This window comes from Oreochromis niloticus, linkage group LG19 (genome assembly GCF_001858045.2).
Source record: "Oreochromis niloticus isolate F11D_XX linkage group LG19, O_niloticus_UMD_NMBU, whole genome shotgun sequence".
NCBI lineage: Eukaryota > Metazoa > Chordata > Actinopteri > Cichliformes > Cichlidae > Oreochromis > Oreochromis niloticus.
In genome coordinates this window covers 5,358,434-5,375,670 of record NC_031983.2, presented here as the reverse complement: position 1 = coordinate 5,375,670, position 17,237 = coordinate 5,358,434, and the positions used below count along the sequence as shown (strand labels likewise).

Here is a 17,237-nt window from a genome sequence, read left to right as displayed (position 1 = left end):
CCAAAGAAAGTCACTATAAAATGAAATAAGGAATAGACCCGAGACAGTGTCACCATTGAGGATTTAATGTCCATGATGCTCGAAATAACCTTACCAAATCTAACCTGAACAATCTATTAGGCAATCCGTACTAGGTTTGAAACATTATACTTTTAGGTTGCTTTCCTAAAAGAATGTTTCAAACTACTTATCAATGCTTCCATTAGGGTTTTATGTTAGAGTCCACAAACCTTTGACCACTTCTTTCAAAATGTGAAAAATATTTGTTGCACAGGAACAGTTTGTGGAAAAAAGATGTTTTATTACTGCACTAGCTTTTATGACATCTCTGATGTCTTTGCAGAAAACAGATTAAAGTGATTTCACATCTAAATTGCTGCTCTGGGCTTGCTCAAACAATTAACAGAGGGCAGATACAAATATAATCTAGCCATTAATTATGCTCCATTATCAGGACCAAGAAACCACATTAAGACTCTCAGAAGACAATCTTTGTGCCACTGAGTCAAATGTGGTTGGCTTCATAAGAGTCTGTATCAGATATTAGAATAAATGTAAAAAATATACGTTTAAATCCATATGCCAATAATGGATTTTAGGGATATTTATCTTTATAAAGAAAACAACTGAATTACACACCAGTGTGTGATAACCATTATTATTATATCTAGTTAAAGGGGATTTTTTTTTACCAAGTGCTTGCTCATAGGGGGTCGTCTGATTGTAGGGTCTTTACCTTACAATATAAAACACCTTGAGATGACTGTTGTTGTGATTTGGTGCTATATAAATAAAATTTCATTTCATTTCAAGTCATTCTGGCATGGGGATAAAAAGAAATATCATATTCTGCTTTCTTGCTTTCAAATTTAAGCAATTTTGTGGCAATGAACATGCTAACTCATTAGTACAAAAGGCTGAGTTGAGTCCTTCCACTCAACCAGCACTCACATGGCACTTGGGTACTTTGTGAGAGTAGTAAACATGGCAATTGAACTAAGTGGATGTGTCAGAGGTCAAAGTGATATTCTTTCAGCTTTTAAGGGGGCAGTGGATGGCACCCTAAGGAAGATAATAGATAAAGAAGCAAAACAAACGTGTACTAAGGAAAAGAAGAGAAGATACTTCACACATAAAGAATTCTCCTCATTCACGCACTACACGAAAGCCTCTATGAGGGCCCTGCTCTCATAATTTGTCGTCAAATTTGTGTCATGTTAAAAGCTTTTATTTCAACATTTCCTTCTCCATTCTGCACTCAAAGATGGACCAAGACAATTTTGTAGGTCCAGCTTGTCGGACACTGATCTAGTATCTCTCAGGTATGACATTATAAGCACTGACAGGTAAAGTGACAGGTAAAGTGAATGGCTCATGGCTCCTGTTAGTGGGTGGGATATCCGGTCTTTAAGTGATGACATATGATGACATATGAACCCTGCGTCCGGGTCCAAACCACTCTGTGTTTATTAAGGCTGTTGTGTTTTTAACGTGTTTTAATGCTTTGTATCTTGTTCTATTTCATCTGAAGAAGCCTCTAAAAAAAAGGCTGTAATCACTGTCCGCCTCTCTCAGTTTTTATTACCACTGTTCATTCTAAAGCTCAGTTTTTAAAACCTTATGATGTAATTACAGCCCAGCCCATGCAGCAGTATATTAATGACTAACCTCGTATTGTGGATGGATTATCTCAGTTGTTCAGATGTGTTTACAGTATGCTAACCCTAGCTGTGTAGCTAGCCACCATGTAGCACACCATTATATACCAGCTAGCCCAACTTCAGTAGCCCTACAAACGTCACTGCTGTTTAGTTTTCTGTCTTCATTTATGTCATAAGTGATAACAGAGCTGTATGCTTTAATTTTTTCAGAAATCCCTCAGTCACAACATGGTATATTATGTTTAGATGGAAACTAGCAAGCTAACTCCCTGCTAACTTCTAACTCTGGCAAACTTCATAAAATCTGTTTTCAAGGATGCCTGAATGTTAAACTTAATTGTTACACCTGGTAGAGCAGCCACACTGATCATTTTATTAAAGATGACAGAATCTATACAGTTTTTAAAATCTCAGTGATGCCGCAGTGTTTGTTTGACTTTGGGACCCGAAGCGGCGTTTGGACCCGGACACGGCTCAGACTTAAAGACCGGATAGAGATAAAGAGTCCATTTAGTCCTCAAAGTTAATGTGTTAGAAGAAGGAAAAAGAGGCAAGCTTAAGGATTTAAGCGACTTTCACAAGGACCTGTGACGGTGACTGGGTCCAAAACTGCAGCTCTTCTGGGTTTTTTCTGCAGTGGATAGTATCTATCAAAAGTGGCCCACAGAAAGAACAGTGGTGAACCAGCAACAGGGTCATGGGCAGTCATGTGGGGAGCGAAATATGTCCCATGTGATCCAACAGATGAGCTATTGTAGCTCAAATTGCCAGTAAAGTTAAAGCTGGTTCTGATAGAAACATGTCAGAATTCACAGTACATCACAATTTGTTCTGTATGGGGCTGCATAGCCGCAGACCAGTCAGGGTGACCACGCTGACTATTATCCATGCCGAAAGCACCAACAATGGCCATGTGAGCATCAGCATTGGACCACGGCGGAATGGAAGAAGGTGATGATGAATCTTTTACATTGTGTGGAAAACCGGATACATCTGCGTCACTTACATGAGAAACACCTGGCACCAGGTCAAGCTGGATGAGGCAAGGCAGGTGGTCATAACATTATGCCCAGTTGGTATAATTTACTATTGTTCAAATACACCGCACAGTCGACAACACTATGTTTACATTTTTAAATTCATTTTATCAAATTGTATCTGCCCTCCATTTATTGCCTTTATCTAACATGAGCAGTGATTTAATTCTCACATCTTTAAAGACATATAAATAAAAAAATCTATAATTCAAACATGGTGTACTGAAGTCTGTCAAGCACATGTAAAATCAAACAAAAATGAAAAAAAAAACGTGCATATTCATCAGAAATAATCGAGTGATAGAATGTTGAAATCAGAATAAAAAAACATAACTGAACTTGAGACTGTAGAGGAAGTTCATTAAAACCATATTATTAACTGAACTCAACTGAATACTCACTGATAGAAATGATGACAACAATGCAGACAGAAGGCTATCAGTAATGTATATGTGTTAAAAAATATATAAAAGACATGATGAGACACATCAAGAAATAATTGAAGTGAACACTCACTGTTCTTTCTGTACAGCAGGATTTCAAAGCAGTTAGATTCATAATTGTCGAACGTCTGTCTGACTTTATCGATGGTCTTCTTGTCTGTCAGCTCTCCGTACATAAAACTGTGAAGGGAAATGAGCAATATGAGAAACTGCAACAATCAATCCTGACCTGACCCCTTCAGTCTTTCATACCTCTGTATGATATTTCATATATGTTATTAATGGTACTGTCGATGTGTTATCTCACCATCAAAACTCCATTAATTTTTATGTTTGGTTCAATAGAATAAAGTGATGCAACAGCTAAGGATAAATTGGGCTCATAGTGATGTGAGTGCAGATTGGGCCAGGGCTGTAATCATTCCATAAAGGGAACATTTATATATTTCTCCTACTTTGTTTTCCGAAATCCAATTCCAGTTCCAATTTGCACATCCACACACATTTGTACTTTTCAGTGTGGGCACAAATTCAGTCACCATTTTATCCATTATACTGCCACAGTGCAGGTGACCTTCGACCATTTGAAAATGAAATACCAGTTTAGACTTTCATTTGATCTTTCCTTAATACACACAAAAACTCAGTGACCAGATCTTGATCAGTTCAGCCTTGAGGTCAGTAAATGCTTTTATGTTTTCTTCCAGCTTCACCAAAGACCTTAAAATGAGGATTTTATTAAATTTCAACATCATTTGGTTAGAAATGCAAAGTATAGCCATCCATTTTTTAAAATCCAAATCAGGGATGCAGGAGCCAACCGCAGCTATCATACAACAAGAGGCAGGGTACACCCCGGACAGGTCTACCAAAGAAAGGCTAAAGCCCCACATGGAAAGACCCCAGACTGGATCCAAACTTAGGACCTTTTTACACAGAAATTGGACATTTTCAGAAAACTGGGATTTGACATCTAACCCCAGCCCCTAACCTCTAATGGAATAGGCCAAAGTTGAATGTCGCCTTCTAGCAATGATGTCACCAGTGATGTCAGACATATTAGTAAGCAGAGTGGAAAATTCAACCTGGCCTTACTGCGAGCTGAAGACAGACATACAGGGAAATAGTTCAGTGAAATGATGTGAAAAATCAAGCACAGCATTAGTTTAGGATTAGCTGTTGTCAGTGCCAGCCCACATCCTCCGCTGGCCTTTCTATCCATCCAGTAAGTGAATCTGTGAATCAGTGTGGGCAGACTAAAGCTGCTTAATCTGCCCACAGTTCTTAAGTTAATTAATGTCATATCTTTCTTGTTCTGTATGGGGGTCTCCTGCTCTCACGGGCTTTGGCTTTCCACATTTGCATGTTGAATTACTGGGAAATCCAGCAATACACTTGCAGTGGTGTGGTGATCGGCCTATGGGACCGGTCTAAGACACGAGTCCTTTGTAGGTTGGCTGACAAAAATCCAAAAACAAAAGAACAGCAATTTGTACAGCATAATGTTTCATCTTCAATTCCCAGCTGAAGAGGTCTACCTTCACTTTTTGTAAAATTGTTTTGTTTTTTCCTTGACTTACTGCTATTCGAATTTTATGTGAAATGTCAGCACATCTGCACCACTGTTACAAATTCATACCTTTTGTACCACAGTTAAAAGACTAAAAAGAAAAAGAAATGTCTCTGGACCCCATTAACAGGCTGCTGTCTTCCATCAGTTTGGCAGCAGCCTGTAAGTTTAAGCTCTCAGTGGCCTCTTCAATCCTCTCAGTGTCACGACTGAGCGCATTGTCAGTCTCAGCGTCCTCTTCGGCCCAGAGCAGCAGGAAGCACAGGGATAAATCCGTGTCTCTGTTCTCACTCAGCTCAGTGTCCGAATGGAGTCTTTTTAGCTGCAGGCTAGTCAAGGCCGACCCCCCCCCCCCACACACACACACACACACACACCACCCTCCAGTCACATCTGAGAGCAGCCTGAGGAAAGGGAGTCAAATTTTAAAACATCTTGACTGACAGGCGAGCAGGGCACCATCCTCGAGGTGGACCGGGAAGAGCTCCCCTGACAGCTCCAGATTGGATTCATTTCAGACACTCACTGAGTGGTGTGCCATCCTCTCTCTACTTCCTCTCTTTCAAAACAAGACTTTTTCTTTCTTTTCTTTTTTTTCTGGCAGTGTGACTCTGCTGAGCTGCACAGTTTTGTGTGCACAAGGGGTTAGTATCATGTAAACAGGTCTCCAGAGCAGCACTACTTGACTAGAGGAGGACAGCATTAAGGAGGTGCAAAACAATCGGCACTTTGAAACCTTTTCTTTGTTTGTGTGTATCTTTGCAGGCTAAATAGAGAACTTTGAAAGTGACAGGGTTTGAGCTGAAAAGCAATGAATCATGGCTAGTCTGGTGTGGTTATAAATACAATAGTGTTGAAAAATGGTAAATGGTAATGGCCTGTATTTGTATAGCGCTTTTTAAAAAATATATATATATATATATATTGGTTTTTTATGAGTCCCACTCTCACTGAAGAATAAACCATTAAAAATGCATAAACCCGGGAGCTAAATAAGACATATGAGTCTACTAGAAATTCAGCAAAGAACTGTATGCAAATGTGAAGATGAAATTTAATGCATATATAGCTAAACTGGGATTGGATTATTGCTCCATTACCACGCTATAACTAATAATGCTGTGTTACACAACAATATGTGCATATTTACAGTCTTTAAAATGGACCTATTCTTATTTCCACCTTTTTTCTTCTTGGATTCAAAGACAGTAGCTCTGCATGATTCAAAGTTCAAAATAGCTGATCTCATGCTGGACCTTGACGCACCCCTCAATCAACCCACTGTGTGTTTTAGCCCACCTTCTTCTGATTGGCTGTTCCTTCCAGACATTAGGCTCAAACAACTAAGTTTTACTAAGTTTTTCAGACTCATAACCTTATTACCTGAACTTTCAGATATTTTTAATATGAGCATCCTTCAGTGCAACAGTAAATATATGTCAGAAAACAAATAAAAACATATCAGGTCCACTTCAAATGTCTGGCAATGATATAAAATATAATTTGACTTGTACCTGCATGTGCTGCTCTTCTGCATGACCTCGGCTCTGTGGAAGCCAGACAGCTTGCAGAATCCGTCATTACTGTAAACTATGGGCCACTCCACGATCTGGGCGTTTCCCAGGAGAAAGCTGGTCTCTGACAGACAGACAGGAAAGACAGAAGATCAGCTCCAGACAGCATCAAATATAAATAACTGATAAAAGGCTACAAAGCTTCTTAGCCTCTGAGGAGGATTGGATAAAGATGTGTTAGACTGGCCGTGTCAGCTTTGGTTTTGCTCTTCATGAAGCCAACATGTTGTTCTGTTTGTAGTCTTAGTGGGACGAGATTAAAGGAGAGTTTCTGGTTTGAGGACCTCAGAATTTCAGAGGATACATACTTTAATTGATCTGTGAAAACTGATTGTAAAGGTTCTTTAAGCTTTGCTTTAAATATACTACATTATTATACTAGTAATGAACTTTGACAGCAATCACTTTACTCATGTGAGACTTTGTTTAGCACAAACCACAAAAAAGTGATTCGACTTTAAACCGATTTGTTAGAGCTCTTGTTGCAAAGCTATTAAACCAGAGGAAATTGTTTGACCATCAATAAAGCTAAAAGCAGATATAGAGGGTGTTTTACACTAAAAAGACTAACTCTGAAACAACTTCTCACAGCGGAGGGGACAAGCTGCACTGCTAACATGAGGAGGAACGATTACAGCAAGCAATAACTCTGTGAGCGAGCATGCAGTAAGACAGACTTCAAAAACCCTGAACTTAAAAGCTGCAGCCGTATGTGTGCCCTTTGGGATAAAGAGCTGAGTAAGGCTTACTTCAAGACAGTCAGCCTGAATCATCTCGAGCTTTTGGCCCTCTGCTTTCATTACACTCGATTACTTGTCGAGATTTTCAGTGGAAAAAAAATCATCAGACTATTATGATTTTTCAGTCTCAGTAGTGATGCTTTCAACTGCTGGGTACTGAGTACTGATAATGTTGCAGTAGTCTGAGCAGTTTAATTCTTATCGTTTTAGCCTTCGAGCGTTTTTTTATTAAACCAAAGACTCCGCCAGACGACTTTAATCAAGACGGGGAAGCCAAAGTGTCTATGGCCAAACTAATCACATGTAAAGCACGAGCAGGCTTTACGTTTCCAGTTTATAAAACAACACTTGATGAATAGTCCTTACCAGAGCCTTACCAAGGTTTTGTGAAACTTAAATAATTATTTGATCCTCTGCTAAATTTGTAACTTTCCTCACTTCCATAAACTTCACTTAATGAACAATCTCTAATTTTTATGTAGTTTTATTTTAATGGAGAGAGACAGAATATTAACCAAAAATCCAAAAACACATTGCTAAACGTTTGACTGATTGCATGTCACTGAGTGAAATAAGTATTTGATCGCCAAACAAAACATGACTCATGACTGAGTACTTGTTGGAGAGACCTTTGTTGGCAAGCACAGCAGTAAGATATTTCTTAGGTTTGCACACATCTCCGGAGGGATTTTGGTCATCTCCTGTTTACAGAAACTCTCTGAATCCTTTAGGGTTCCTGGCTGCTGTTTGGCAACTCCAAGCTTTACATCCTCCACAGATTTTCCTGATGACTGAGGTCTGGAGACTGGTTAGGCTACTCCGTGACCTTAATGTGCTTCTTCTTTAGCTACTCCTTTGGTGCCTGAGCAAAATGTTTTGGGTCATTGCCGTGCTGGAAGATCCATGATCCGTCTTCAGTGTCTCATCCATGATTTTAAGGGGTAAATGGACTTATTCTTATATAGCGCTTTTCTACTCCCCCTGAGCACTCAAAGCTATAACAAGCACATTCACCTAATCACACCCATTCACACAAGCACTTCCTTCTATGCTTACTATCTAACATTCACACTCATTCATACTCCGATGGATGTATCGGAGAAAACTTGGGGTTAGTATCTTGCCCGAGGATGCTTGGCATGCCGGGGATCGGCAGGGATCGAAGCTCTAACCTTAATGATTCAGTGGAGTTGAAGATACATTTGAATTCAATCCCCCTGAACACTTGATATATTTGAGATGTTACACATGGCTCCGCCCTTTCCTCCACCTTTTTTGGGTCTTAAACTACAGTATACCATGTATAGTATGCTATATATTTTGTTAGTGTTTATGACTGTTTTGATTTTATTTATTGTTTAGCTTATCAGATAGAAAAACACATCTGCATCATGAATATTTGGTCCAACTTTATAGATACAAAAGTCATCTGAACCTGATTCTTTAAGTCAGTTTTACTTATAAGGACAAAATAAATAATAGACATCGCCTTATAAACAAGAATGATCACAAATTCCCCCCAAACATGCAATCTATAAGAATGAGTGAGAAAATCATAAACCTCCCCAACCGCCTTGTTCAACCTGAATGAGTTACCCAGCAGCTACAGTCTGGCACAAATGAGACTGCAGAAACATCAGGGCAGAGGAAAAATACCACCAGCAGCTTCTTGCCCTTTCTCCTTTCCCTTTATAACCACACAGACATTAATAATTCATTTGATATATTCTGCATGGTGATAGCTTGGTCACTGAGGAGAACAATGCAGAAGGCTTTGACTGTTTAACAATTAGCTGTACAAATCTCATGCACATCATAATGCTGCTTAAGTTTAACAGATGTGAGCAGTCCCAATGACATATTCAATTTTTGTACATAAATTATCTGGATTATATTAAAACACACACACACTGGGTTTCAGGAGTAGCGAGGTTCAGTTTTTTACTCTTAATGTATTTGAGGTGTAGCGCCTGTGCTCCAATGACCAGTAAAAAAGGCTACACTTGTGAAAAGACTAAGTCCTACATTTCAATACAAAGCTAAAAATGATAAATGAGTCTTTATCAGGAGCAACTACGACTAAAGAAATATGGAGGACGGGTATTGTTTGTGTACAACCATGAAATAAAACAAAACACATAATTATTCCTTTACTTGAAATTAAAACAGCCTGTGAGAAAGATTTACTTACTTGATGGCTCTGGCCCTACTGTGCCTCTGATTCCCTCCTTGTGCCTAACCCAACCAATTATCACTGCTCATGAGTTATGCATCAACCTATCGCACTAAACACAGCCCAATCAGCAGCACTGCAGGGTAGGCCAAAACTTTGTTTAATTCCTTAGATGCTTTTCAAAGTAAAAGCCATCTAGTGCATCAACTTTTACCATCTTGTTTTTGGAAAAGCCATGACTGCTCTTCCTGCTATGAAATACCCAGATATTGCTGAACCATTTAATAATGGTAAATGGCCTGTATTTATATAGCGCCTTCTAGTCCCTAAGGACCCCAAAGCGCTTTACATATCCAGTCATTCACCCATTCACACACACACATTCACACACTGGTGATGGCAAGCTACGTTGTAGCCACAGTCACCCTGGGGCGCACTGACAGAGGCGAGGCTGCCGGACACTGGCGCCACCGGGCCCTCTGACCACCACCAGTAGGCAACGGGTGAAGTGTCTTGCCCAAGGACACAACGACCGAGACTGTCCGAGCCGGGGCTCGAACCGGTAACCTTCCGATTACAAGGCAAACTCCCAACTCTTGAGCCACGATCGCCCCATAATATACATAACTGATAGCCAAACACACAAAAATAAAATCCTAATCATAATGGGCCGAGATGATCTTTTAAGGGGTTTTTTTTGGCATGTTTGCATTTATTAGATAGTAAAGCAGTGAAATTAGACAGAAAAGGGGGAGAGAGAGAAGAGGGAAGACATGCTGCAAAGGTCCATGGGTTACTTGAACCCAGGCTGCTGCACTCTGGCCACGAGGCTGTCTGCTCACCTGCTGAGCTAAAGAGGCAGCTGAGCTTTTAAAGTAAATAACCTTTTCATTGTTAAGCCGTGCACAACACATCTCCCAAACTCTCCTGTCGCTGTCTGTTTTATATACCTAAACATCCTCAAGCTGACAGTCGGCTGCTGCATAAGGAAATCCCACAAGACTTCAGCTAAATATCTCCAATGTTTGCATCTCCTTGAAATCAAAACAAAACACACGAGCAAGAAATTAGTAACAACTGTTTCATTTTCAAGGCTCTTTCCATTCAAAAGTAGGTTATTACAGAAAATAACAATATCATAATGTTAACAAAGTAAATAAAGGTTCACTGTAATAGTTACTAATTATCTAAAGTATATTTAAGGGCAGCATGGTGGTGCAGTGATTAGCACTGTTGCCTCACAGCATACACCTCCTTTTCCACCATCAGGCCAGGGTCTTTCTGTGTGGCGCATGTTCAACCCGTGTTTGCGTTCTCTCCAGGTACTTCGGCTTCCTCCCACAGCCCAGAGACATGCAGTTAGTGGGGTTAGGTTAAATGATGTTTCTAGGTGCCCATAGGTGCCCGAATGGTTGTCTCTATGTTAGGCTAACTGTCTCTCGCCTCTCACCCTAAGACAGCGGTCCCCAACCCCTGGGCCACAGACCTGTACTGGTCCGTGAGTTATTTGGTACCTGGCCGCGAGAGACGAGGCTCGGGTGTGAAATTTATGGTTTTCCCGTGTTGTATTTGTGTGTCTTATTTTGAAAGAAATATTTATGCATTACCATAGCGACCAGAGAGTATTAAGGGGCAGAAAGGAGGATGTTGCTCTCAATATTGTTGGCGCATTTCAGGAGGACGCTGCTAATAAAGTTACACAATTACACAGTGAATTAACGTTTATTATTATATTTACAAAATACCACAGGTTTTGTCTTGGTCGTATCATTTTATTTTGTTGTATTTATCCGCGACACCTGAAAGGCCAGTCCGTGAAAACATTGTCTGACATTAAACGGGTCCGTGGCGCAAAAAAGGCTGGGGACCGCTGATTTAAGACAGCTGGGATAGGCTCCAACCCCAATGTGGGCCTGAATTGGATAAGCGGAAGAGAATGGATAGTTATGAAACTAACTCATTGGTTAACATGTCTGAGAAGTCAAAAAACAGACAGCAGTATTTGGAATGAACTTGCAAAACCAGCGATGTCCCTTATCACCTGCCAGGAATATCGTCCTGGTAACTCAGAGAGACTCCTCTCTTCCAAAATAAAAACAGTTGGCTGGTAAAAGGCTGGATTTTAGGATGAAAAGATACTGTAGCAGCCAATCAAATAAGACTGCATGTATGCACAAAAAGCAGTATTTCCACCTGTTCTACATTTACAGCAGGGAGGAAAACTCTGTGAAACAGCATTTAAGCTCCAGAAAGACAATAACATTTCTGCAGTGAGACACGAGCGGATGAGTTGTTGAAGGTGTGTCAGCAGCTCTTTCAGCCATTTACAGACTGATGAGTAAAACCCTCAAGCAGCACACTCTATTGATTTCACCAGTCAGCCATCTAATGATTAAAAAAAAAGGGATCATAAAAACGATCTTGCTGTAGTCAGGGGAAAACCTCTATTATTACTGCATTGGTCTGCCAGCACTGACTGGGTGATATTTGATTTTTTAACAATTGTATATTTTTTAAAAACTGCTCATCAGCTGAACGCCTTACAATGATCATGTGACCACAGATATACTGGAAAAGCATATAGATGGCATTTAAAAGTGCGCGAGTATATTCAAAGGGGAACGGTGACCTTTTATAATATTAACTATCTTCATGAAGCCATAACAGCAGGCTGACAGTCAAAGTATCACCTGGGGCTGGTTTTCAGTGGCTTTATTTTTTAATGATATTCTCACTGATTTTATGTCTCCACTGACACGTTTTTCTTTCCTGCTACAAGAAGAGAAGTTGTTTTTTTTTTCTTTTAACAGCCCCTCCTGTTATGAGAGAGCGCTTCTACAACATGAAAAATGAGGAAGGGAAGGCCATATCCAAACAGGACATGGCTTGTAAAAACACCTTGAATTTTGTTTTTGTGGTTGTGGAAGCATCACAGATGATATTTTTAAACTTGACTGTAGCTATTTATTTTTTTCCTGGATTCAATGGAAAAGAAAATCCAAATACTGTATAGGGTGGGTTCTTTAGAGCTCGGCAGGGATATTATTTGTGTGAAATAAAACCTTTGAATCAGTGTCCCACAACAGAAGATTAGCTGGAAACTTCCATCAATCCACTTCCAGGTAGTGGAGCCTATCCCAGCTACCATAGGGCAAGAGGTGGGATTATACAGAGACAGACCATTCACACCTACGTCCAACTTAGAATCACCAGTTAACCCAGGGGTGGGCACCGAGGGCCGGTGTCCCTGCAGGTTTTACATGTGTCCTTGAACCAACACAGCTGATTTAAAAGGCTAAATTATCTCCTCAACATGTCCTGATGTTCTCCAGAGGCCTGGTAACGAACTAATCATGTGATTCAGGTGTGTTGACCCAAGGTGAGATCTAAAACCTGCAGGGACACCGGCCCTCGGGGCCTGGAATTGCCCACCCCTGAGTTAACCTGACCCCACAAACTGCGTGTCTTTGGACTGTGAGAGGAAACCAGAGTACCCAGAGAGAACATTCAAACACCCCACAGAAAGTGGAAATGGTCACGTGTGTGGTTTCAGGAAAACTGAAGATTTTTAAATGCACAAAGCAAAAAAAAATAAAAAATGAAGGGGTTAAAACTTAAACTTTCACAGCATTTTTATGAGATTTGGTTGCTTATTACATACATGCAGCTTTCATTTATATATGTTTATGTTTCAAGATGGCTGCTAAGTTGTGAGACTTGCTTCTAGGAGGACTTTGGTGTGAGTTTACTTATACCCAGCTCAGCGAAGCATAACCTCAAATCTTATTCAGAGTTCAGCAACCTGATTAAAACTAAGTCTTACATGAGTCTCAGATGTCTTAAGTAACAATCTAATAAATGAACAATACATCTGAGACTTTCACCTGGTCTTGTCCACCTTCCACCATCTCCAGTGAGATTAATATGATGTGTTCTCTGGCACCACCCACAGGAGAACATCTCAAGATTTTTCATTCATCCAAAAGTTTAGTTTGAAGCAGGCATTTGATTAAAATAACTTTTTTATTGAATTTAGTGCAAAATGCTTCAGGCTTACGTGCTGATGGAGAGGAAAAATGATCCCCAAAAAAATCTGCATCATGGGTAAGGTGTGAGACGGACAGAAGAGTCCGGAACAATATCAGCCTCATCTGTTCTCTGCATCACTTTCCAAACAATTACTTAACAGATTTTTCAGCACTAAAGGGGACGGGAGTTACTTAATTTATCACCTTCTTGTTTTAAGCCTGAAACCTGATGACTGCAGCCTCCTGTGGGCTCTTTGAAATTAAAGTGCTGAGTAAGACTTAATGCCACACACACGCAAAAAAAAAACCCACATTGAATCATCTTGACCTTTTCCCACTCTCCTCTTTCATCCCAGCCAAGTCGTTAGCTGGGCTGTGGTATCTGCCCAGTATGGCTGCCTGAAGGCAGATACCACGGGAGCACCTGAAGAAAAACTGTAAAGCCATCGTGGGACTTTATTAAAACCCACTTTTAATAAATTATTCCAGAGTTAACAGGCCTGATTTAATTTTCAGAGAACTGTGTGACAGGCTATGAAACCTGTTACTGTTAAATTTATATTAAAGCCCAATGAAAGAAATAATACTTTTAAATACAAACAATGCTTCAGTTTTTTGGGGTTTTTTAATCTGTTGTGCTATAAGAGCTTATCCTACCAACACATTCCAACATCCTTAAAAATGGCAGGAGCTGCTTAGCAGTGCTGAACTTCCAGCTGGAAATAAAACCCCAACTCCAAAAAATTAGGATGCTTTTTAAAATATAAAACAAAACAGAATGCTGTGATTTGCATATCTTGTACTGACTGGGTAGGCAGCGAGCTCAGGCTGGAAAGGATGTGCAGCAGGTTAGAGCGATTGAGGATAGAGATGGAAATGTACTAATGAGTGAAGAGCGTGTCCTGAGAAAATGTTAGTGTTTTGAGGAGCTGATGAATGAAGGAAATGAGAGAGAGACAAGGGTGGATGGAGGAAAGTTAACGAATAACGAAGTGAAGAGGAACACCAAGGAGGAAGCGATTGCAGCTATGAAGAGGATGTAGAGTAGAGGTTGGGCGACAAAGTTAGAGAGGCAAATCTGAGATGGTTTGGACGTGCAGAGGAGGGATAGTGGATATGCATGAGCAAACCAGAAAGACTTCAGTGACGTTTCATAGATTTAGTGAAACAGAACATGCAGAGGGCTGGAAAAGTAAAACAAACTGCTAAAGGAACATTTGTTAACTGGTCAGTAACATGATTGGATATAAAAAGAGCGTCTTAGGGAGGGAGAGTTTCTCAGAAGTGATGATGGGCAGAGGTTCACCTCAATCTGCAAAAAAAACAATGTCTATAAACTGAAGAATGTCAGAGATGCTGTCGGAAATCACAGCATCATTTTCTAGAAATCGTTGTCTCTGAGCAGAGTTCACCATACCAGCCACAAATCCAGGCTGCAAAGAAGAAGCGATATCTGAGCATGATCCATTTTTTGGAATTGGGGTTGGATACCCATCATTACTCACTGAAGGTCTACATTAACACACTCTGGCTGCTTTCATCATTTAAATTTAAGTTTACATTTGTAAACGTAAAAACGTACATTTGAATTTTACTGTTTTTTTGGCTCTCCTTGTGCCCTTGATGGAAGAGTGATTGGTGTATTTTCAGGCCTTTATCCTGGGATAGAACATTTTGACACTGGTGAAGTGGTCAGTGTTACAGACAACCACGCTCACTTCTGTAGGGCTCATAAACACCAAATCTGAAAGTGATGTGAGCCAGGTGCTGTGGGTTTTGCAGTCACTAACCTCCACTCAGTTGAATAGTTATGAGAGATTTCGCTTTTATGTGACAGCACTCTCCTCCACCATAATTAAAATATCAAATATCAAATGAATATGGTTTTGGAAAAAAATATTCCAGCACTCCAGCAGAGCATCAGAGACTTAGACAATCAATGCCAAGGTGTACTGAAGCTGTCTGTGACTGTCCATCCACTTACTGAGACTGTCTCTGATGGATTTTGTTCAATCCTGAGATCAATCCTGAGGTATGGAGGAGCTGACAGGCCAGAGAACAATGTACAACATCAGCATCTTTTGCTACTCATCCCACAGTTTCTTTTGTCACTTCTTAAACAGAAAAAAAACCCCGAAATAACACAGGAGAGAAACTACAACAAATGTTTTTTTGACTAAGGGCAAGAGACAGAAACACCTTTCCAGAACCATCTTTTTGACCTCAATACCACCACACAGCCTGAACCTCCTCAGTCCACAAGTCCGACTTTCATTTCGGCCAATTACCCCGCAGACTTTTCTGGGAAGATAAAGGAAAGCAATCAGTCTAATAGAGACGAAAGCGCGTTTTCAGGCCGGTGCCAAGACTAGGCGCAGTTTAGATTTAGATTGCTTTGTTTCTCTCTCGTGCACAAAGAATACCAAAAAAAGCAGTCAACAGTGATGCAGAGTAATACCTAGCAATTTAAGGAAAGTGGGGGAAAGCACGTTTTTATTATTTAACCAGGCAGATCGTTCATTCCGTCTAACCAAACCTAACGCAGCTACAGCATTACATAATGACGGAGCATGCTATAAAACATTCAAACCACTGTGTAGTCCTTTCAGTCTGTTCCCGTGTAATAATAATAATAATAGTAATAACAATAATAACAATAATAATAATAATAACTTGAGTTTATTACAAATAAACTGTATAACAAACTGGCGACATAATGGCCTCGCATAAACTCAATAATTTATCATGAAAAGTTAAAGGCGGTGCGTAAACTGTAACTGTTGAGGGACCTTAACGCAAACAAAATCCAACGTGATTGGAAAATATTCTCATTTCTGAAATCAGCTTTTTTTTTTTTATCTCTTGCTTGGGTTTGACTGGCACCGGCCGAACCTGATGAATAATATCGGGTTCACGTTGCCTTACACGGGGAGCAAACAAATAAATGCAGGTATAAAGTGACTTTATCTGGTTATATCCTCCAAACCTCCCTCGTTGCACTGATATAAAACACACACACACACACACACACACACACACACACTGTATTCCATCAAAGTCCTGGTCCAAGCGATCTGGTAAAACCAAACCCAAAGCAAGCTTCGCTCCTACGCGTGGACTCACCACTTGAACGCCGGACTATGTTCTCCAGAAAAGTGTTTTGCGGTGCCACAAGCCCTCTCTTTCCCCCGGGCATCCTGCTGCGGGCGGACGGAGCTGGTGTCTGTGGCGGTGTGTCTGCTGCTGGGATGTCGGTACTGACGCTGGCTCTCAGTCGGACCGATGGGGAAGCTCATTGTAACCGTGCGCTCTGGATGCTCGGGGCGCACTGAGCCACAGCAGCGGCGCTACATCCCGCTGCCTGCCCGGAGATCCAGGACGCATGCGTGTCGGCTGCCGAGTGCTCGCTCTTCAAAATAACGATGTACTGTAATGTTTGTGTAATAAATGATGTTTGCTGACTAATATTTAGCAATAAGTGGAACCTTTATATATTTATCACACATTCGGTTTGCATCTTTAGTAACGCAGATGGCAATATCAGACTAGTTATGTTTTTCATTTGCATTTTGATGAGATTTTTTAAACAATTTACATAACTGCTCAATAGCACATTAGAATTAAAATTATTTGGCACTAGAACTGCAGCTTATTTATTTCTTATTGTTCTGATTATGGTTAATCTGCCAAGTGTTTTCCTCTGTTGACTAATTTGTTGTTTGCTCTCCAACATCACAGAAAATGGTGGTAATCAGTCATAGTTTCATGAATTTTAAGATTGAAGAAGAATTTATGAAAACAGAAAATCAGCCCAGACTAAAAGAAAGCAGCAAATACTTCCAATGGAGAAGCTAGAACCACAGGACCAAAAGGTAGCTGTAGATTATTGATAAATCAGATATACTTGGTCAGTTTACAGATATTAAGTTTTCATGGCAATTTCTTTCAAAAGATCTATTCATAAAAGCGTGTTAAAATCATAATACAGTTCTTTTTAAGTTGATTTCAAAG

At 40.2% G+C, this 17,237-nt stretch overlaps 1 protein-coding gene across 3 annotated transcripts in view; it reads right to left on the bottom strand.

The window, feature by feature from the left end:
• The window catches only part of kcnh5b (potassium voltage-gated channel, subfamily H (eag-related), member 5b), a 199,710-nt gene extending 183,093 nt beyond the window's left edge, over positions 1-16,617 (bottom strand). The window contains exons 1-3 of one of the 3 annotated variants that reach the window (XM_025901102.1): positions 16,350-16,617; positions 6,226-6,349; positions 3,215-3,321 (exon numbers count right to left, since the gene is read on the bottom strand). In XM_025901102.1, coding sequence (XP_025756887.1) covers positions 3,215-3,321; positions 6,226-6,349; positions 16,350-16,422 — 304 coding nt within the window. In that variant the 5' untranslated portion in view covers positions 16,423-16,617. The remainder of the gene's footprint in view (positions 1-3,214; positions 3,322-6,225; positions 6,350-16,349) is intronic. The other 2 variants (XM_003451194.5, XM_025901103.1) reach the window with 2 other exon arrangements.
• Positions 16,618-17,237: the final 620 nt, after the last annotated feature.